At 39.6% G+C, this 23211-nt stretch overlaps 1 protein-coding gene across 2 annotated transcripts in view; it reads left to right on the top strand.

Annotated features, from left to right (window-relative positions):
• The window catches only part of LOC110957081 (SH3 domain-binding protein 4), a 70948-nt gene that overhangs the window by 21759 nt on the left and 25978 nt on the right, over positions 1–23211 (top strand). For both annotated transcript variants that reach the window (XM_022202927.2, XM_051958829.1), the window contains exons 2-3: positions 11559–11757; positions 13439–15798. In XM_022202927.2, coding sequence (XP_022058619.1) covers positions 11634–11757; positions 13439–15798 — 2484 coding nt within the window. In that variant the 5' untranslated portion in view covers positions 11559–11633. The remainder of the gene's footprint in view (positions 1–11558; positions 11758–13438; positions 15799–23211) is intronic.

Genomic DNA, 23211 nt, shown 5'->3' with positions numbered 1-23211 from the left:
AGAACTTTAACTTTTTGTTTTTTTGCTCTGCTTTTTTAGTTCTTGCTCTTCATGCACATTTCTTCCACTATTGGCAACTACTGGATGAATTGCAGGAATTTTCGTAGAGACCAAAGAAGGTCGTTTCCTGGTGAATTTAGTGAATTATACTGATCTTCTCCAGCTCAGAGGCGGAGTTGTGATAATTATTTACACTATTTACAGAAGCTAGAGTCAAATCGTAACTTTTGACCAAAACAATAACCATTAAATTACCAAGGTGGTCTCACCAAAGGCAACAAACCAACATACAATAGCTTATGAAACTTCCTAGCTACTAAAATAGAAGAAAACTTCTACAAGCTCCTATCAGTCGCCCAAAATTCACTAATACAAAGCTAGATTACAGTGTTACTAGTTGGGAAATGGTGCAAATAGGCAGATTCTGTTCACCATGGCAGTCATCAGTCCGATGTCAGTTATCACCGTTTTGGTACTTTTACTTATCCGAGTACTTCTTCCACTGTTGGATGTATTGGCAGGACATTTTTTACAGACCAAAGAAAGTTGATACCTGATGAGTTTAGTGAAATATATCGATCTTCAGTGGTGGAGTTGTGATATTTATTTATACTGTTTACACAAGCGAGGAGTCAAATCTTAACTTCAGGGTGGAAATAGGTCAAAGCAACAACCATAAAATGACCAAGATGATCTAACTAAAGGCAACAAACCGACATACAACAGTTAATGCAACTTCCTAAATAGAAGAAAACCCTTATGAACTCCTATAAGGAACCAAAAATCTACTCATACGAAGCTGGATTCCAGTGTGACCAGGTGGGAAGTGGTGCAAACAGAACGATTCGCTTCGCCACAGCAGCCATCTTGGCTCATCAGTATGATACCAATCACTACCGTTTTGGTACTTTTGCTCATCTGAATACTTCTTTTGCTATTGCCAACTGCTACATTTATTGGCAGGAAGTTTTATAGAGACCAGAGAAAGGTGGTTCCTGATGATTTTTAGTGAAATATACCAGTCTTCTCCAGCTCAGTAATGGAGTTGTGATATTTGTTTATACTATTTACAGAAGCTAGAAGTCAAATCGTAACTTCAGGCTGGATATAGGCCAAAACAACAACCATAAAATGACCAAGGTAATCTAACTAAAGGCAACAAACCAACATACAATAACTTATGCAACTTCCTAAATAGAAGAAAACCTTTTGCAAACTCCTGTAAGTCACCAAAAAAAATCCACCATCTTGACAGAAATAGTATGAAACTGGATGTTATTGTGACCAGTTTGGAAATGGGACAGATTCTCTTTGCCACGGCGGCCATCTTGGCTCATCTGTTTGATACCAATCACCATCAGGCTGGCAGCTGGTTAACCAATCATAGACTGGCAACAGCAAACTCCAGTTAGCATCTATGAACACACTCAAACCCGGTGTGCGTGCTCCATTTCCAAATGAATAATGAATTTAACCAAAAACCCTGCAGAGCTGTGATTCTCTGCAGCCTCAGCTGTGTTCACTGTTAATTAGCAAACAGAAAATTCCCTAAACTTTGAAGGTGAACAACATTAAACGTGCTTAACATGAGCACATTAGCGTCGCGACTTTGATGAAGGTGAGCATCCCGCTGTGTCCTGTCAGTTGTCCAGAGGCAGCTTTGTGTTTTTTCTCCATGAATCTGTAATAAAAACCATTTGGCGGCAACCTTTTCCGGAGGGACGTCCACCCCACAGGAAGCTGAATGAAAGGAGTGGCACGGATGACAGCCTGGTCGAGCGCTTCCTCCTGCAGGGCCGTGAAGGAAAGGCTGAGTGCTTTAACTTGTCCTTAAAGCCGGGATGTTCTCCCATGGCGGCGGCAGTGAATCCGAGTGTGGAAATCGGCTTACGGTTCCTCTGCCGGGTCGACAATGACCACCTCCTGGGCCCTAGGCTGGAGAATGACAGACGTGATTATGATTTTGTATTCATAGCTTGGCTTTGCGTTGGTAGAATCCTGTCAGTCTGAAGAAGCAGTTAGCAGAGCAGAGCCTCCCTCCTCCTCCTGCTGCTGCTGCATTCAGCCTGAGGCCGGCTGAGCTTTAACAGCGGATCTGTAGCGTTAAACAACTCTGCAGAGACGGGCAGCAAACACAAGATATGAGCAAACTGTCTGCACAACAGTCCACTGCACTACAGTTTATGGGACGATCTGAAGCCTGTTAAATGTTCTGTGTTAATAATTTAGAGTTTATTGCATTTTTTCTCTCTGTAAAGATGTATTTGATGTGTTTGAGTGTAAAAGCCAAGCAAGGCAAGCAGTAGTTAAAGAGATGATTACTCTTCTTTTGGTGAACAAATATCGCAGGTTGGGTCACGGAAACATCAGAAGTTTACTTTAAATTGAGCTCCTGCTCTTAATTCAAATGTTTCTTTAAACACCACACCATTTTAACCTATGTATAATATTCTGTATATGTTGTGCCTCATTTCACTCATTTATCTGAAATCCAGCCTGATGATTTGGAAAATTTATTGATTTCTGTTGGTTTGCAACAAAACAAAACTTCTTAGCAAATACGAACTTGGAATGATACATAAGTAGAACAATGAGAGTAAAAAGAACAGAAAATGAACTACAGCTGCATGCAACATTTATTTCTTCTCAAAAAAGTCACAAAATAATAAAAAAAGAGTGATCCAAAATTATGTCTTCAGATGTCAAATTTTGTCTCACCAACAGTCTGAAACCCCCAAATAATCAGTTTACTGTCAAAGGAGACGACAGAAACAAAAAAAATCCTCTTTTTTTAGAAGCTAAAGTTGCTTTCTAAAGACAATTTACGTTTTTTAAAGACCCCCTGCAGGTAAACATCAAGTTTTCTACCTTGCTATCATGTCTATATTGTGTTTTTATGGGGTAGAAGAACATATCATCAGCAAAATAAAGCATTTCCACCCTGAAACTGCAGTGTGCTGATGATAGCTTCAAACTTCCAGGATTTCTTACATCAGAAATCTGAAGTAACCAATCAGCTTGCAGGACAGAGCTTTCTGTCTCATCATTCTTAAGACTCAGTTTCCAGGTCAAACATGTTTGGCTGAATTGCTCCAGTATTACAACTTGCAGTGACATGTAGACGCTTTACAGTGTTTGAGTTGTAGGTGAGCTGGTGTGCTGAGCTCCAGTGAGAGTGGAGAACATGGTAGAAATACCAAATCTGTGGAGACTTAGATAGGTATTTAGGATTAAAGGCAGTAGGGGATTATTTTCATGGTACAAACTGCTGAAGCCATTTAGATGTTAGGAGACGGGTTTAATTCGCCTTTTAATGATGTTCATGTAACAATATACACTCAAACAAATGGACACGGAGCAGGTTTTGAGTTAGCTGGATAACTTAAAGGTTAAGTGAAGCTGCGTTATTCTGCTTTATTATCTTGTGAGAACCGACACTCATCTGAACTGTCTGGATCTGAGTGTCTGCTAGCAATTTAACTCAATCTAATGTAATTTACTCACTGTTAAATTGACAAAACCTGGATAAAGCTCCACCTACCACCTTCAGCACCTTGTATTTATTTCGTGAAGCTACACATTTTTACACAAAACTGCTCTTTGTTTGTAACTCTTGCACTATTTTAAGCCATTGTTTTTTCATATGCGATCAGCAATGTGCAATATCTACTGCTATAACTGTTTTTATAGTGTGTAGCACACCAAATAAGCCATCTTTAAGAGAATACCCCATCTCGCTGTTTTCATAGATACTCCTGCACACGTTGCTTTTTAGGCTAGATGTTTGTATTCTCTTGTTGCACATTTCTTAATGCACTTTTAGAGATGTCGTCTGATTTTGTAAATGCAATAACGGGCTTTATTTTGTTGTACACAGTGCCGTGACGAAGGAAATCTGTTCTATTCTGCAAGATGTCGACAGTCCCTGTGATTGAAGCTAAATAGAAATAAATAACTGCATCTAAGAGTGGCTTTCTAGGCTTTGGAGAAGGTTAACAAACAGAAAAAAATGGATTACTCTAATTGAAGTTACAGGTGTCTGGTGTACAGTTTTACGGATGCTTTTGGTATAATTTTAGTGTGTGTAGACTGTTTTTTTTTTTTAGGGCTGTAGGGGTTGAATTTTTGCAACAGTGCCATGACACAGTATCTGTTAGGCGAAAAGGAGTATTATTTTATCCAGACCTAATCATAAAAAACCAACATGCAAAACAAAAAAGTAACCGTTGGTGCAGGATCCCCGTACAGACAGAGCACTGCATCCATGTTAAAGTGACTTTATAGTTTGTTTTCCAGTCTACAAATAACCACATTTTTTTCCACAATTCAAATACATCTGTTGCCGTGGTTGCTGGAAACACAATTAAACACCGAAACAGAAAATAAGAACCGTAAATATGACAGTAAATAAGGATGAGATGGATGGAGCTGTAAGACAGAACACCTCCTAAATGGACATAATCAGTGAAAAGGAAGTTAAATGTCAGTAAAGTTGGACTTTTAGACTTTGAAATCTGACTCGGAGCCCCAATAATGAGCAGCTTCCTCGCTCAGTTCATTCTTGCAGCTTTCTTGGAATCCTGTGGGTGTTTATTTACACTTTTTGAGGCGTCTGAGGACCAGATTTAGCTGATTTGTCTCTACCATCAGGCTCCAGGTCTAATAAAACCAATAGTTTCCGCGATGATCTCAGATGACTTCCTGTGCAGTTATCTCGTGTCAAGGAAAGCGTCCGAGCCAAACACTTTCCTCCTCGTCCCCCGATGAACCACACGAAACTGTGTTAGCTGTTATGAAAGCCGACGCTTAACGGCCGAGCGGTTAAACTCTGCAGAAACGTTATTAGAAGCGTCCTGAGGGAGGGTTTCTCGACACGCCGTTAGCAGAGAAAGCCTCATTACTGTTCAACATGTGGAGATTTGCATAGCACAGTTTTCTCCTTATTATGCTTTTTTTCTCAGATTTACATGCCAGAAGGACCCCACCCGCCATTGTTAAACAGTGCAGGGTGGTCACGCTGAGGTTTGGATATCTGCCGCCGCTGCAGACCACCCAGAGTTTTACTTCTGACCTTGCCTCACCTTCCTCCCCTCCTCCTCCCCCGCCTTCTTCAAAAGAGACGAGATCCAGACGTCATGCCGCCCCACAGAGCCAACACGGCCTGTTAGCGGTGACAGGATCGCCTCCGGAGGGGCTGAATTATCAAACCTGATAGGGATCAAAGCTGCTGATAGCTGAATTTTTAATCACACTGTTTGTGCAGCACCTTTGCATACAGTTAAAGGTGTTTTTATAGGCGGCTGGGAAACTAATAAGGTAGCTGGAGTGTGGGCAGTAAAACAAGAAGGTTCAAATGAAAAGGAAATAATAGATAAAGAAGAAGCGGAACTTGTACGTTTTAAAGCTGTCGATGCTCTCGCATCATCGTCCGGCTGCTTAAGAGCTGGAATCGGGCTCACTAGAGGCTTTTGGCTTTGGAAAAACTAAAGAATCTCATGCAGAGAAGTGAAGGGGGACCTCCTGGTTCATCCAGTAAAATACTTCAGACACATGCTGGTGCAGGACTGTGCAGTCGTTTAAAACCAGCTGACGGAGCCAATTTAAAATTTGCAACATGAATAGTAAAAATACAGTATGTGGAATCACAATTTTATTCTATTGGGAAACTTGTAACCAATGTACAAAATTACAGATTTATTGTGCCTCATTCTACACTCATTTATCCGTAATCCATCCTGACGATTTGGAAAATTGTAACGGTTTCTGTTGGTTTGCAACAAAACTTCCAAACAATTAGGAGCTTGTAATGATATGCAAGTAGGAGAGAGGATAGAAACTGAATTACAGCCGCATGTAGCATTTATTTCTTCTAAAAAAAAGTCACAAAATGGTATAAAGTGTCCACTACAGTTTCCTAAAGTTCATGTTGATGTCTTCAGATGTCAAGTTTTGTCAGACCAACAGTCTGAAAACCCAAAGATAATCAGTTTGACAAAACCAAGAAAATATCCTCTTTTTGTAGAAGCTGACATTGCTGTTAATTGACAATTTACCATTTTTAGAGACCCTTTCTGTGTTAAAATCTAGTTTTCTACCTTGTTAACATGTCTATATTGTGTGCTTTTTATGTGGTAGAAGAACATATCATTGGCAAAGTAAAGCATTTCCACCCTGACACTGCAGTGTGCTGGTGACAGCCTCAAAAACACAGATTCAAACTTCCAGGATTTCTTACATCACAGATCTAAAGAACCAGTGAGCTGAAGGGGGGCCTCCTGGATCATCAAGTAAAACAATATTTCAGACGTATGCCGGTGTAGGACTGTGTAGTTGTTTAAAACTGGCTGACGGAGCCAAAATAAATGCTATGAAATGGGATAAAAGAGATAATCTTCATCAAGCTGTGTGTTATTGATGAACAATCTGCCTCCATGGTGCGTTGTTTACTCAATATTTTATGTCTCCAAGTGGATTATTGTAATTTTAAGTCTTTCTAGGCTTTCAGAATTTAAATAATTCATTACTTAACCTGCTGGCTGGTTAAGTTATCTTTAAAAAATGCTAAAATTACACTATTTATCAGAGCCAGAAACAGTAAAAACACAAAATAAACATCTGATTTTGTACTTTCCAGCTGTCATTGAACTCCTCATCTTTGGCATGCTGTTTTTTCAGGAAATCTAAACTTAAAATCATAATAGTTAATCAAAATCACTTGTCTCTACTCAGGAGCTACATCCTGCAAGATACCAGTGTACGTGGTACATTGGACGTTAGGTATTTATAGTCGACAGTCATCAGCATAATGACGAAACCAGACATTATGGATCGGAGTGGTATTGCAGAGTTTAGCATGCAAAACAATACTGAACTTAGTATTCTGTACTGTATGGCATTAGTCTGCTGAACTTAGGAAATCCGGATTTTACCTCTGAATATAAAGACGTGACAACTAAAAATGTAAGTGAATTTGTAAAGATGTTGTTTACATGTTTGTTTGTTTTTTAAATATTCTTATTGCACATGTTTTGGATGTTTTGGGCCACCAGCAGAGCTTTAAGTCAGTATATATAGAGGATGATGCTCCAAAAATACTCACAAGTAGTAAATGTATGATATTTAAAGTATAAAATTAAAGCTTTCCTCCATTTTTAACAGCAGGTTAAAGTTTCAACTATTAACAATGTGGTCCTTTTCAAGACACTCTTTATTTCAGATTGTTCCGTGGAGCGGATCGTACCAACTTGGTTATTAAAGAGCGATAAAACTGCTTTAATGAGAATAATAAATGTTACATGCGAGGTCAGACTACCAGGCGTTTATCTTTTCACAGCATTTTTCTGTTTCGGTCGGCTTTTAAGTGGATACAGATTCATCATAAGCTGATAGCAGACAATAGAGTATTGTCTGGTCCGGTGAGGACGTCGGTTTATGCAGAGTCCTGCTCTATAAAGGAGCTGATGCTGCAGCTTTTATGCACCAGAACAATAATTCAGCTCCACCGAACGAGGCTGTTAAGAGTTTTAAAAGCATAACGGAATAATTCCTCCTCCGTCCTAAATGTCAACATGCATCAGGGGGAAGCTGGAACGTGGTGACTTCTTGTTTTACGCACTTAAAAGCAGAACTCACTGTTTTTTTCCAACCTGGATGCTCTTTTTTTCTGTCTGTGAATGTTTCATTTGCAGCAGGAACAACAGCATTAACTGTAAAGTGGCTGCAGCACTGAGGAACAAAAGAGTTGAGGAAGCGTGTCGGAAAACAAGAAACACTCTGAGATGTCCTTAATTTAAACCAGAGCCAGCTGATGTGGTTGAATCGATTATTTTTTTTAAAATCACGTAACAACATGTAGTTAATGTCACAAGAAGAGACAGAACATCAAGTTTTTAATGGACCATGTTGTTATCTGTCTTTAAACATAGCTTCATTCAGCCTTTTCTGGATTTGTAAGTATCTTTAATTTCCACAAAAATCTGTGGCTTTTATTCAGTGGATAGGATTCTTTGCAGCAGAGCATCGATTAGCTGTTAAATTAAAAAATATACAAATGTATTTTGACAAGAAAAAAGCTGCTTAGATGTGAATATTTGCTATTTTCTGTCCTCTTCTGTGGGATTTAACAATTGAAATAATCAATAATTAAAACAAAACTAAAAATAAAGTCTAAATTGTCAGATTGCAGCTTCCTAAATGTGACTATTTGCTATTTTCTGTCCTCCTCTGTCACAGTAAACCGAACATTTTGGAGTTTTGACGATGGAAATGATCAATTGCAGCTCAACATTCAACCATTAACTTTTTAAAAGGAAAATCAAGTCTAAATTCTCTTATGGCAGCTTCTTAAATGGGAGTATTTTCCAGTTTGTTTCATCCTCTGTGACGGTAAACTAAATATTTTTAGAGTTTTATCAGTGGAAATAATAAGTTGCAGCCCCAGTTTCTACCTTTCCAAACTTTGCAAAGAAAATAAAGTCTAATTTCTCAAACTGCAGCTGCTGAAATGTGAATATTTGCTATTTTTTGTACTCCTATGTGACAGTAAACTGAATATTTGGGTTTTTTTAGCAATGGAAATAATCAGTTGCAGGCAAAGTTTCTATCGTATCACATTTGAAAAAGAAAATAAAGTCTAAATTCTGTAATTACTGCTGCTTAAATGTGACTATTTGCTATTTTCTGTCCTCCTCTGTGACTGTAAACTTAGTATTTTGAGTGTTTTTAACTATGAAAATAATGAATTGCAGCTCAACTTTCAATACAGTAAACTGAAAATATTTGGGTTGTGAATGAAGCGGGACATTTGTGGTCAATATCTTGGACTTTACCGATCACTGGTTAACATTTTTTTACCAATTTCTGACATTTTATAGACCAAACAAGCAATCGATTAACCGAGAAAACGATCAACAATGAAAAGTTGCAACCCTCCTCTGCAGAAACTGGTATTCATTGTCCAGTTAAAGCTGCTGATGGTATGGAATTGTGTAAAGTAAATATCTAAAATAGAGTTTATCAGGTGGAACCGAGTTGTTGCCTTGCTGCGGTTCAGTAGAAGTGTGTCAGTAATAAACCATCTCCAGACGGCAGCGACTCCTCCACCGCTATGAATTATGGATTGAAGTAAAAAGCCTGGTATCTCTCAAACCGCTGCGTTCCACTGACCCACATCTGCTGCTTGCATTTAATTCATCCACCTCCTTATTATCTGTAAGCTTTGTGTTAACATCGTTTAGAGTGCTTTAAATATTTGTCCGTACAGTAACTGTGAGGGACCGAACGAACAGCGAAGCGTCGTGAAAACTTGGCAACGATGCTCCGACGAATGGCAGGAAATACTGCTGCAGATGTGCAAAATGTTCTGAGTGGAAACAGCAAACGACAGATCAGATTTACCTCAGTGTTTCTGTGGAGGATGGCAAAGAAAAGAAGACGCAGCACACTTTGAACTGGAAATATTTGCAGCAGGACTCTAAAATTCAAATTCATAGCAAGAATTTCAAATACTTCATTGATCCTGAAGGTAAATTACTAACAGTTGCCCCCATTTAAAGTCCTAGAAGTGCAAGCAGCAGAAAAATATATAAGATAAACATGAGTAGTATAGCATAGTGAAAGTATAAACATACTTTCAGTTCAGTTGTATTTATGTAACACGACGTTTTACAGAATCCATATGCCTGAACCTTAGAAAACTATGTCCTAAAACATAAACTTAGGTAGAAAAATATGTCCTAAAATATAAACATAAGTAGAAATATGTCCTAAAATATAAACATAAATAGAAAATGTCATAAAAATATCAACATATGCCGAAAAATATGTCCTAAAATATTAACATAAGTACAAAAATGTAATAAAATTATAAACATACATACAAAAATGTCCTAAAATATAAACAGCAATAGAAAATTGTCCTAAAAATATAAACATAAGTTAAAAAAAATCCTAAAATGTGTCCTAAAATATAAACATTAATAGAAAAATGTCCTAAAAATATAAACATACGTAAATATGCCCTCTTTGTCGCTCTGAAAATCATGTTAATGCAATTTAGCACCAGTTTCTTGATCATGTCATTAAAAATAAAGTAGATATTTCCACACCACGATGACAACGTTGCATGAATCTGATATTTAGAACTTAAATATTACTTTTTGTCAGCACATTTCAGCAATTTTGAGCAGATCAGGTCATCTAATAGACATTTGTTGCTTTCAGTTTCTCAAAGGTGTGAATTTGTTGCTTTTTCTAATCTCACATTGGAATAAATCAAATATTTTTGGGGAATTTTTGTGACTTTTGATGACATGAACTTGTCGTTTGAAGTCTTGCTGGGGGTTTTCTTCAGTTTTCTAATGTTTTATAGATCAATAAACCCCTTTTTAAAAGAAATATTTGTTGTAAGAGAGCCTGACTAACAGTTATTCCTAATAGTATCATTCACTAAGCCTTTAATCTGGACCTGGAACAGCAGCAGAGCGGTTGGATGGACTAATAAGACTTTTATATAAAGTCAGAGGATTTTGAAGGTACAGTGAGGATTTCCCATCTAGTTTCTGCTAAAATCACACGCAGGAAACCTTTTATTACTCATTTTACAACCTACAGCCGGACAGAAAAACGATCTTCCTCCAGGGGTCTGCAATCAGAGCTTTTAAAGACTTTTCAACCCTGCAGAAACTCAACAAATGTGGATTTATCTTCTGCTGAAAATAGCCAAACTACAGAAGCACTGTTTCCCTCTGGGAAAGCAGTTTGACAAATCCGCTGAGACCTTTTAGAAAATGAAACTATACATTAGTGGAGAGTTTTTCTTCAGCAGAAAAGGGCCAGTTTGGAGCTGAGTGCTGCAGGAAAACCAACCAAAAGTGGTTGTTTTGGTCTTTTCAGAGGTTTTATTGATGATCAGGAAAATAAAGAACATCAGGAGGTCAATCAGTTAATGATTATATGTCATAATTCAGTTTATTAGCTGATTTTAAACCATTAAGAGTTTAAGATTTGCTGTAGTCCAGTATTTAAGGTCTGTACCAACAGCTTTGCAGGTAAATATACGTAAATACAGGCTGTGCATCTTAATTAATGTTAATGTATAGTGATTGGCAGCTGTTTTTTTCCTCTGAATGTTCTGAAAACTACTTTGCTTTTCCCATTTTCAAAGCAGTAAACTCAGCTACTCTCAATTTTTTTTCTACTAATGTGCTAATAATTGCAGAAATCATGGATCAGTTAGTGGTAAATGAGATAAATAAACTAACATCTTTAACACGTCTGCATCCACGAGTCTAACAGTCGAAACTCAGCGTGAATTTAATTTATTATTCTGTTTGTATTGATTTTCTGATCCTCCTGTTGCTCTGAACATTGAGATATAAACACTCACAGTTATTTCAAAGACTCCATTCACACATATTTATGCACATTCACTATATAAAGAGATGTTTGTTGGTTGATTTGCAACATGAAGACAAAATAAATAGCAAGCATCAATGGAAAACTGTGCATCCTGAGTAGTATTTAGTAGTAACTCTGGGTATTTTCTATGTGTCTTTCAGAGATGATGGGAGGTTGTTGACATCCGACGTCACCGCTCGCTAAAAGGACATAACAGCAGCCTGAACCAATCCAGCATGGCCGCCCACCGGATCAGAGCCACCAACAACAACAACACGTCGCTGCCTCGCTGCAAGTCAGAGGGGACGCTGATCGACCTCAGCGAAGGCGTTTCAGAAGCCAGTCTGACCGACGTCAAAGGTCAGCGACTGAAACACTGAAAATGCACTTCCTCAGTTGACTTCTTGCAGTACAATTCTAAAATCTGAACAGTTGTGGGTTAGATTTAGCAGGTTTGAAGCTCAACTGCTGGGTTTGAAAGCGGTGATTTGACATGTTTTGATGCATCAGTCGCATATGAGCGTTAAAATCCTAAAAACAGGGCTTTAAGTCAAGTCAAGTCAACTTTATTTGTATAGCACATTTAATAAACAACCAAGGTTGACCAAAGTGCTTTACGGTTCAAGATGTAAAACAAGACATAATCTGTGAGGAAATATAAACAATGCCATTTACACTGCCTGGTCCAAAAAAAAGAAGTTACTGCCTGGATTTAGCTAAGCAATAAGTAAGAGCCTTCCATTGGATAATTACTGCAGTGATTAATAAGTTTCAGCTGCAACAACTTATTTAACCCTAGCTGATGCAGTGAGGAGCTTCTCATTTCTTAAACAACCATGTCAGAAGACAAATCCTGTGGTCATGGAAAGGATGTTGATATGTCTCAGAAGGGTTAAATTATTGGTCTGCATCAAGCACAAAGAAAACAACTAAGGAGATTTCTGAAAATACTAAGATCAGGTTAAGAATCGTCCAACGCATTATTAAAACCTGAAGGATAGCAGTGAATCATCATCTTCCAGGAACAAACTCTTAAATGATCGTAGGAAATCAGCAATAGAACTCATGGCTATGCTTAATAGTGGAAGTAAGAACATTTCCACACATCCAGTGCAAAGGGAACTCAAAGGATTGGGACCAAACAGCTGTAGCTCTAAGAAAACCACTGATCAGTGAGGATAATCAGAAAAAGAAATAATTGTATAAAGCTCAAAGTCTTCTATTTCCTTTTGGTTATAGTGTTGGAAATGAACCACCTATTCCTGCAGCATAAAGTAGCGAGAGGTCTTTCTGTCCTTTCGTGTCTGTGTAGATTAAGTGGATACTTGTTTTCTACTCAGCTGCAGCATCTGTTTGTGACAGCATGTAGCTGCATGGGATTGTCTGTATTTCCCTAAAGATGCAATATGAGGCATCAATGATGATATCCTCACAAGCAGCAGTTTTGTTTTTGCTTATTTAAATAATGGTTTTGCACATGTAGGAGTCAGATTTGTATGTTTTAGCTGTGTTTAGTTTGCTCAGTACTTTGCAAGACATGAATATCTATGAACTTCCCAAGCAGTTTCTATAGGTTGTGATCTGGGGCAACGGTTTATGTTTGCTGAATTTGAAATGTGACAGGTGGAGTAAACTATTTGTAATCAAATATTATGATTTTAAGCTTAAATTTGACTCAGTTTTGTTGAAGGACCTCAATGTCCCACATGATTAGTTCAAGGACCACTGACAATCTTTTCAGTTGTTACAGTTTCTGGCTGACAAATGCTGTGTTTCTGGCATTTTTTTAAAAATTAAACATGATGCCTTTCTCACAAATTTGGGAATTTTTGAGGGTTAAAGTCCTGTTTTTCGAATTTTAAAAGTTCACACTGAGTTTCCCTGTAGTAAAAATGCTTGAGTGATGATTTGACTCACAGACACTGCAAAGAGGAAGCAAAAACTTAACACCCTGCACATTTTTAATGCTATCAACGATATACAATATGATGTTCTGTGTAGACCATGTCATCCACATCTGACTTGATTCTCTCTTTTCCAGTGCCTTCTCCCAGTGCCTTACGACTGGATGCGACCGCCTCCTTCGGCGCTGCCAGGGAGGTCGTTGCCATTAAGGACTACTGCCCATCCAGCTTCACCACCCTGAAGTTCTCCAAAGGGGACCGCCTCTATGTTCTGGACTCATCAGGAGGAGAGTGGTGGTATGCCCACAACAATACAGAGATGGGTTACATCCCTGCAGCTTACGTTGAGCCCATCAACTACAGAGACTCGTCCTTTAGCGACAGCGGGATGATTGACACAGTGGGAGACAATGAGGAGGCAGCCAAAGAAATGGACCTTCTAGGCGAGTGGGCAGGAGTCATTCTGAAACCAACCACCTTCCAAAATGGAAATCCTTTTGCAACAAACCATACCTCTACAAACCCTTTCCTAAATGGGGGTCCTCAGAGCTCGCTCGATCAGAACAGTAAGGAGAAATCAGTCGACCTCCTCCTGTTTGATACGCTCACTCCATCGATGCCCACCTCCACCAGCAGCACTGCCGACATCAACGGTTTCGGCAGTGGCGTTTTTAACTTTAACCCTCTCAGTCCCACTGTGGGAGTGGGACCAACATTGCGCAGGGACAACCCCTTTTTTAGAAGCAAGCGTTCTTACAGTCTGTCTGAGCTGTCCATCCTGCAAGCTCAATCCGACGCCCCTCAGACCTCCACTGGTTTCTTTGGAGGCCTCAAAGCGCCGGCGCCCGAGCAGTTCCAGAGCCGGGAGGATTTCCGGACAGCATGGCTCACCCACCGCAAGTTGGCCAGGTCTTGCCACGATTTGGATTCGCTGGGCCAGAACCCAGGCTGGGGCCAAACACAACCGGTGGAGACTAACATCGTGTGTCGGCTGGACAGCTCGGGAGGCGCTGTCCAGCTTCCCGACACCAATATCAGCATCCACATACCCGAAGGCCACGTGGCTCCAGGGGACACCCAGCAGATCTCGATTAAAGCTCTGCTCGACCCGCCACTGGAGCTCAACAACGACCGCTGCACCACTGTCAGCCCCGTGGTGGAGATCAAACTCAGCAACATGGAAACCAAAACCACCGTCACCTTGGAGATGAAGGTGTCTGTGGTGGTTAAAATGGAGAACAGGCAGACGACTGAAGTCTTGTGTGTTCGAAGTGACTGTAAAGAGGGACCTTATACTCCGGTTCCTCAGGCGTACCTGTACGGGGACACGGTTCAGGTGTGCCTGGATAACCTCGAACCCTGTATGTATGTGTGCGTCGTGGCTCAGGCCCAGTCCATAGCGCCAGAGTCCACTGTTTGGGAGCAAGTGGTTAAAAAGATCACCTTAGGAGTCTATGGACCCAAACACATCCACCCGTCCTTCAAGACAGTCGTGGCGATGTTCGGCCACGATTGTGCCCCAAAGACGCTGCTGGTGAGTGAGGTCGGAAAACAGGCTCAGTCTGCACCACCAGTTGCCCTGCAGCTTTGGGGCAAACACCAGTTCGTCCTATCCAGACCGCAGGACCTCCGAGTCGGAGTTTATTCCAACATGGCCAATTACGAGGTGAAGGCCAGCGAGCAGGCCAGAGTGGTTCGAGGCTTCCAGGTCAAACTAGGCAAAGTCAGCAGGCTCGTCTATGTCATCGCCTCACGCAACGCTGAAGACGTTTCTGACTTCACCCTCAGAGTCCAGGTCAAAGACGACCAAGATTGTATACTCGCTCAGTTTTGTGTCCAGACACCAACACCGCCACCCAAAGCAGGCCCAAAGACGTCGGTGCAGCGGCGATTCCTGAAGAAGAAAGAGGTCGGCAAGATCGTCCTGTCTCCTCTCGCCATCGCCACCAAGTACCCCATTTTCCAGGACCGGAGAATAAACAACCTGAAGTTTGGAAAGTTGATCAAAACCGTCATCCGACAAACAAAAAATCAGTACCTGCTCGAGTACAAAAAAGGAGACTTTGTAGCCCTGCTGAGCGAGGAGAAGATCAAGCTGAAGGGTCAGTTGTGGACGAAGGAATGGTACATTGGATATTATCAGGGCAAGATGGGACTTGTTCACGCCAAGAACGTGCTGGTGGTCGGCAAAGTGAAGCCCATTTACTTCAGTGGACCAGACCTCACAACTTCACTGCTGCTGGAGCAGATACTGAAGCCCTGCAAGTTTCTCACATACATCTATGCCTCCGTAAGAACTATACTGATGGAGAACATCGGCAACTGGCGAGCGTTCGCTGATGCTCTTGGATACATCAACCTGCCCTTGACGCACTTCTGCCGGGCGGAGCTAGACAGCGAACCGGAGAGGGTTGCGTCGGTGCTGGAGTGTCTGAAGGAGGACTGCAACAATGCAGAGAGCAAAGAGAGGAAGTCTTTCCAGAAAGAACTCCTCACGGTAAGTTACGGCTTTGGCATCCCACTCTGCTGCAGAGTTTTTCTCCGAGCCACTGATTTGAAAAAAATGCAAATTTGTTCCTCCCCCGTTTAAACTTGTGAGTCTTGGTTGGTTGTGTTTTGTCCGTCATGTTTCCAATTAAATGGCCATATGTTCCTGTCAGTATCCTCTCGCTAGGAGATTTCTCTCTCAGTTGTTCCTCTCTTGCTTTATCTGCCCACAGCTGCTCCGGGCTTCAGGCTTCAGGCTTTAGGCTGTGGTCCAGTCGGCTAATTCTGCTGGGAGTGCAGTCGATAACTGCTGTGTAGGCATCAGGGTCTAATCGGGACTTGAGGAGCTGTAGAAAGCAGCAGAGCAGTTTGTCCCCATATGAGCTTGTGTTGCTTGAGTGTGCAGTGAGAGTACAGTATGCTGATGTGATCAATCCAGTGGATTTGCATGGACGTATGAATCAAACTGGAAGGGAGAAACAAACCAAGTAGTTTAGTCTGATCTCACAACTGAACCCTTCTTTTCTTACATGTCTTTTTCCAGAAAGCATTGTGCTATAATTACATTATCACATTGGTGTTGTTTAGCCAAGTTAAACTTTTACTTTCTCCTTAACGTGAGCAGATGTCCACAGCAGACCAAGAGGCCCAGTCCACGCCTCACGCTTTCCTCTTTTCTCTACATTCAGCTTTTCTTCAAAGAAGCCAAAATGCTAAGCTGTGTTTGCTGTAGATGTGCGAAGCAGCTCCTCTCTGACACTCGGCTGTGCATCTTCTGTCATGGAAATGTGGATTTTTCAGCATCGCCTCAGGCCGTCTGGGTAGCGAGTGTCACCCTCACATGCTCAATAAACACAACTTCCTGTCACATTCGCTCGGACTTATGCTCGTGGCCCCGCACGCCGTAAAACTCAGCATTTTACTTTTATGGTTTTTATTCCGTGCGTTTGAAATACTGCACCCTTCTTTTTGTGGAGAGTGTTCCCTCCTGTTTCTACACTCTGTTTCTGTGTCGGTATATTATCCTCTGGAGAGTCTCTGTCAGAGGTCACAGACGTACTACAGTTGAAGTAACTCGGAGCACAAACGCTGTAATTTACACAAGGTTGTAAACACTAGTTAGAACCATTTATAGCCAGAAAAACTGCAGTATGGAAAAGAACATAATAAAAGGTGGTGACTGAAAATATGCTGGTGAGTTTGAATATAGACTTGTTTTTTATGTTATTTCTGTCTGCATTACACCTAAACTACTGGTTGCTGCGGGGACAATCAAAGCACGCAGCAACCCGGGCAAATTTGAGCTCACGAAGGCTTCTTTGTTTAACAGACACAAATATGGTGTTTACGCTACGTGCCAACATCTGACATTCTCTGAAAAAAAGTGAATTTCTGATCGCAGAATAAAGCCGAGCGACTATAAGGCTGTCAGATGAGATCTTCCTCCTCCTCCTCCTCAAAATGAGCAGCTTTGCGTTGGAGAGGACAACCTAATGATTTGTCTGTTGTCACGCTTTGACATGGACGGAAGTCTATTTATAGACGAAAGAGAGCTCGAAATCAAAAGCACCAAAGAGACGCTCTTGTGTTTTGAACGTCTGAACCCATTCTGGTCTGCTTTGATTGTTAGTGGAGGGAGAACATCGACACAGAGAGCTGTTTGAGAACTGTTTTTGATTGCTTTCGCTGCATCCCGGCTGGTCGGTGTTGCCTAAATATTCAATTAGAAGTAGAGTCATTAGGTACATTAATGAAAACCAGTAGAGTCTAAAACAACAGTCTTTGAATAAATACTTCATCAGCAAGGTTGTGATGATCACTTTTTGCTGGAACTGCCTTGCTTCTATTATAAAATTGCCCCCCGTGTGGCAGAGAAACAAAATGAGACGTGAACTTTGCATTGTTTTCATCTCAGGATGCTCCGTTATTACAGTATGAGTTATGTTAAAGAGAAAGGATTCATATAAACTGATTTTGATTGATTGATGATTAAATAACCTACAGGTAGTTTTAAAAGGCAAGTTATGTATTTATCAGACCCCAAAACAGTTAAATCATTAAAAAAATCATCAAATTTTCCACCAATGTCCGAATTTGTCATGCAGTTTTACCTGGAAAATTAACAAAATCTAAGCCTAAAAATTGTGACATTTTAACAAAATCTCTTCATTTCACCTGCCTCATTTAAATGTTAACCAAAAAAATATCCACATCAGGGTTAATAACATTCACAAAAGCATCAAATTTTTAACTTTGCCACAGTCTCTCAACTTATCATGCAGTTTTTTCTTGGAAATTTAACAAAATCTAAGAAATCTAAAAATTGTAATATTTCATTAAAATCTCTTTATTTTACACATCTAATTTAAGTATTAGCCAAAAATATTCACAGGCAGGGTTAATAAGCTTAACAAAATCATCAAATTTGTAACTTTCCCACCGTTTTTGACCTTATTATGTAATTTTACCTGGAAAATTAAGCAAATCTAAGTTCTAAAAATTGTGATTTTTTTTTTATTGAAATCTCTTTATCTTACACAACTCATTTAAATATTACTCAAAATAGCACAAGATGGGGAAAAACAAAAAGTCAAAGCTATGATTCACTCAACCATAACCAACACACAAAAATCACAATTTTTTCAGCTGAACTGCACACAGATAGGAGACAAGCTTGGAAAAAAATTAACACAAAATACGACATATTTGATCAATAAGTTAATGCAGCAAAGCTAAAAATCAGTATACAGTGGGGTGAGTTGGAAAATACATTCAGCATGGTGAAGCATCTTTCTAGAGTCGATACACAAACCAGTGTGGAAAATGTTGAGATTGTCGAGTTTTTAAGAAGTAAACGGTTAAATATCTGAGCACAGCTTTTTCTCTCAGTATTGGTTACACACATGGCCGTGTTTCTTCAATTCATGTAAAATCAAAATTCAAATAAATTGAATTTTTGCTTCTTATTTTGCATGACTTGTGGTATTATAGCTGTGTTAAATTACACAAAAGTCACAATTAAGTTCTCTGTACTTCTAGTCGTGGTTGTTCTGTTTCCATAGAGGTTGAGGACTTTCTGTTGCAGTGAAAAATGATCCCACAGTGAGTAAAAATGTGACAGGACGTGTTCAGAGGGCAGATTCTTGAGTTTTGTTGTGTTTTGTTTGGTCCAGATCCAGATATATTGAATTTTCAGTGATTTAAAGCAGAAAAAAGAAAACAAATGATCGTATTGGAGAAGCTGGAAGAGGAAAATCATTATTTTTCCGGCTTCACTTCCAGCAGCATTAGCTGAAGCTAATTAGCTCATGTATTTTGTATTTTGTATTCAGCCTCTCCTCTGTAAGGACCACATTTTCCTCTTCAGTGCAATAAATGTCATTTTCTAATTAGAGCCGCAGCAATTAGTAGATTAGCTGATTGTCAAAAACAATTAATCTGCTTTTGATTATCGACGAATCGTTCAAGCGAAAGCTGCCAGATATTGTGTAATTGCTGCTTTTCAGTTTGGTGTCTATAATTTGATTATTTTGGGGTTTGTGAGCTTTGCCTTGGACTCTCCTTGAACTCGAAACTATTAAACAATTAGCTTATAAACAGATTCAGCGATTAAAAATAGTCAGTTGCAGCTCTAATTGTGAGACACTAAACTCTGCTTCTCCTGCAGCTCAGAGGATGAAGCCGTTAGGTTTTAATGAACTTTTTACCTCAGGATTGTTTCAGCCGCAGTGTCAGAGAGCTTCTTTAATTGAACATTCTAGCATTATGGGGTGTAGCAGCAGGAATTCAGGGGGAGAATCCTAGTGAATCCTTTTAACAGTACTGACAAATTAAAATGAAAGCTAGCAGGCTTAAATGGGGTTTTCAATTATGTGCTCAGCTGAAGGCGAGTATTCCTTGTGCTTACTAACAACTTGCACATGTTGTGTTCGTACAGTTTAATGACATACATCAGTACATACGTTAAATTACAGGTTCTAGTCCTGCAGGCACAAACTGGCTTAATGTCTCCATGGAAACCTCAAGCTGGGGTTTATCGTCATGTGTCTCTTTGCGAACCACCTGTTGGAAACTGCTACATGGAGAGTTACTCCTTTATTTCTTTAAGTGATGCATTTATGTGTCCTATGTGAAGCATTTTTGCTGATAATAACATGGTCACAGGATGCAAAAGGAGATGGGCGTGTGGGATTAACGGCGATTTTAGTGCACAGTCTGACAAACTTGTCTAATAAGGATGCTCTTAAAAGTCAGTTTGACCTGTAAACCTCTTTGTAAAATCAGCTAAGAGTTAAAAGCTGAGGTATTTTTTAGGTTATCTGGTCGATTAGTTGGTCAAACTGCCACTGGCTGGTTAATCGGTGGCGCTTTTATAAGATGAAAAGCACTAAATCAACAACATTATGATGATATTAGGGTTGCAATATGCAATATTATTATGTGTTATGCACTTCAGCAGCATGGGAATCGAAGAAGGGGGTTTGTAATTGTGTAGGCGGACATCTGCTGCTTGTGATCTCTGTTACCTTCAAGTGATCAAATATCTGACTAGTTTTAGAATCGAGCATTCAGCTGAAGGACTGATAGAGTTATATAGTTGTAATGTAAGTATGGCTGATAATTATTTCTAGGAAAAGCTACTCATGTTTCTGCCAGAATCAAATGCATTTCAGTTGGTTTACTCATAGATTCATCACACGACAAGCTGTTATTACTCTGCCATGGAAAACGGCGGAGTTATGTGATAATCGCCGTTGGTTTGTCTGTCTGTCTGTCTGTTAGCAACATGACTCAAAAACGGACTAATAGATTTAGGTGAAATTTTCAGGGAAGGTCAGAAATGACACAAGGACCAAGTGATTTCATTTTGGCAGTGATGTGGCTTATAATCTGGATCCACGGATTTGTTAAAGATTTCTGTATCATTGCGAGATAGCGGCATGGCATCACTGTAACCATGACAACAAGTGAAGACTACCTCATCTGCCCGCTGATGATCACATGATTGTGATCCTACTACAAATCAACCGCTGCAGACTTATTGGAAGTTTTCCATCTGAAATGATACAAGGAATAATTAATTAAATTGTGGGGGTGTTTCTGAGTCCCATCAATTCCCGCTGCCTACTACATACTTAGGTCATGTGATTCGGTATCCATGCATAACATACACATGCATAACACACGCCTGTGCTCAGTGCAAGGTCATGTTGTTTGTGGGTACATCTATATTAAATGACAACATTCTACAGTGCTGTGATTCCTGAATCAATTAACACGTGCTGCATTTCTGACAATGCCTTGGCGGAGTACTGCGCTCTCTGACTGCTTGTCTAGTTCATAACTGTGATGTTATTTGGGTTGTAGCTTCCAAATGATCCATTGGTTGATCAGTTTGTTCTCATCTGACCAAATTCTAATTGGTCTGACAACTAGTGATGCTTTATTAAGGAGAAAAGCTCTTCAACGATCTTCCATGAATAATTCTTTACTTTTGGTGGTGGGAGGAATAGAGTTGACATATTTTTTGAAATCGTGTGAATATCAGCAGCTGCTCTGCTTCCTGTCCGTTTTGATCATTTCAGTATATAATAACCAGGTTAAAATGCTTTTAATGTGATGCAAATAGTCACTGTTTATGTTGATTTATGGTCCATTTAGGCTAATAAGGCTGCAGAAAAAGACTCTGTTGAACATTTAGTTCATCTATGGCAGTGCTTTTATTTATTTAAAGAGTTTGGTTGCCAACAGAACAATAAGTTCTCACTGTTCATTTAAAGTTGTATGTTTTTTCCTCTAATTGTCTGGAGACCTTTTGTGTGTGTGGAACAGTTTATACTTAAAAACACCATGAAGACAGTAAACAGTGCAGATTTACAAGTTAAATCTCATTAAAAATGCATACGCTGCTCTGAGCTTTAAGGTGAGCAGGAAAAAATGTGTTTTAGAGTTTTCTGGAGGAGCTTTTCCATGACTTTATTTGAATAAGTTTTTATACAGTCATATCCTGAGTTAGGTTAAGACGTTGCATGTAGAGTTGTTTCATTCATTTGTTCATTGTGGATCCTTCCAGGTTACATAATGAACACGTGAAGCTTCATCGCTGTCATATTTAACAGTTGGCTATCGGTTTGTGAAGACTTGAGTTGTTGTTGTTGTCGGCGGATGATGGAATGGATCCAGGTTGCGTCTGCTGGATCTGGGGCTGCAGATGTTTCCTGCCTCATTGTTCAGAAACTAAACAGAAGCTCCAGTTGTGGACCTGCAGGCGCCTCGTCCTTCCCATGATCCTCCTCGACCCGGACGCCCCTCAGAGGACCAATCATAGGCCTCTGAGCCGGCGGCAGGTGGATTCTTTAACAGAACACGTAGAGATTTCTGCTCAGTGTCACCACAGATCAACTGTGATTAACGTGATGAATAATTCAGGGACTTTTCATTTTAGTGTCACAGTCTTGCAGTGAAAACATCTGGCTGCTGCATTAAACAGAGGATTAGGTTTTATTACACCTTATAATGTGCTGGAAAATCTGTTAAAGTCTTTGATGTGACTTAACCTGCACAAAAAACATCGATATCAACACTGCAGAGTAGATTTTAATAAAATTCCACCAGTACAATATGGGATGTGAACTGTAAGTGAACGTTAAACGGAAAATAATTTTCAAAAAAAGCTTCAAAATTGCACCGTTTTTCGGACTGAAAAACAATTAAAACGTAAACAAAATCATCAAATCTTCAACTTTCCAACAATCTCTGCACTTATCATGCAGTTTTGCCTGGAAAATGATCAAAACCTAAACCTAAAATAATGTGATATTTCCTCAGAATCTCTCCAGTTTACATGTCTCATTTATTGACTATAGAAGAAGGGCTATTTGGTTGAACTGCAGGCAGTGTTTGCACAGAGCAGATAGGGGACAAGTATGGAAACAAATTGGATAATATTGTTGATTAATAATTTATTGCAACATTGCTAAAAAAAAAAAAAAAACAGCAAACAGTGGGACAAGTGTTGATTCCATGATTATGCAACAAAATTATCAAAGAAATCAAACAGTATCTGCAATTATAAAAATATATTACAGCAAATAAATAAAATGTAAACATTACAAATGCATCAAAACGTAAAAAAAAAACTAAAAATTCTGTTTATAATATATAAACATTATATATATATCTACCAAAATAAACGATGTGGAGAATAAAGTGAGCAATGATTAGCAATTCAAAGTACATTAAAGTACAGTAAAAAAAATTATGCAAATATGTAAACATCCATCCATCCATTCTCTATACACCGCTAATCCTCACTAGGGTCGCAGGGAGGCTGGAGTCCATCCCAGATGACTTAGCGTGAAGACGGGACACTCTGGACAGGTCACCAGTCTGTCACAGGGCTACATTTAGAGACTAACAATCA

The sequence above is a fragment of the Acanthochromis polyacanthus genome, chromosome 14 (assembly GCF_021347895.1).
Source record: "Acanthochromis polyacanthus isolate Apoly-LR-REF ecotype Palm Island chromosome 14, KAUST_Apoly_ChrSc, whole genome shotgun sequence".
Classification (NCBI taxonomy): domain Eukaryota; kingdom Metazoa; phylum Chordata; class Actinopteri; family Pomacentridae; genus Acanthochromis; species Acanthochromis polyacanthus.
This window is presented reverse-complemented; position numbering and strand designations above follow the sequence as displayed.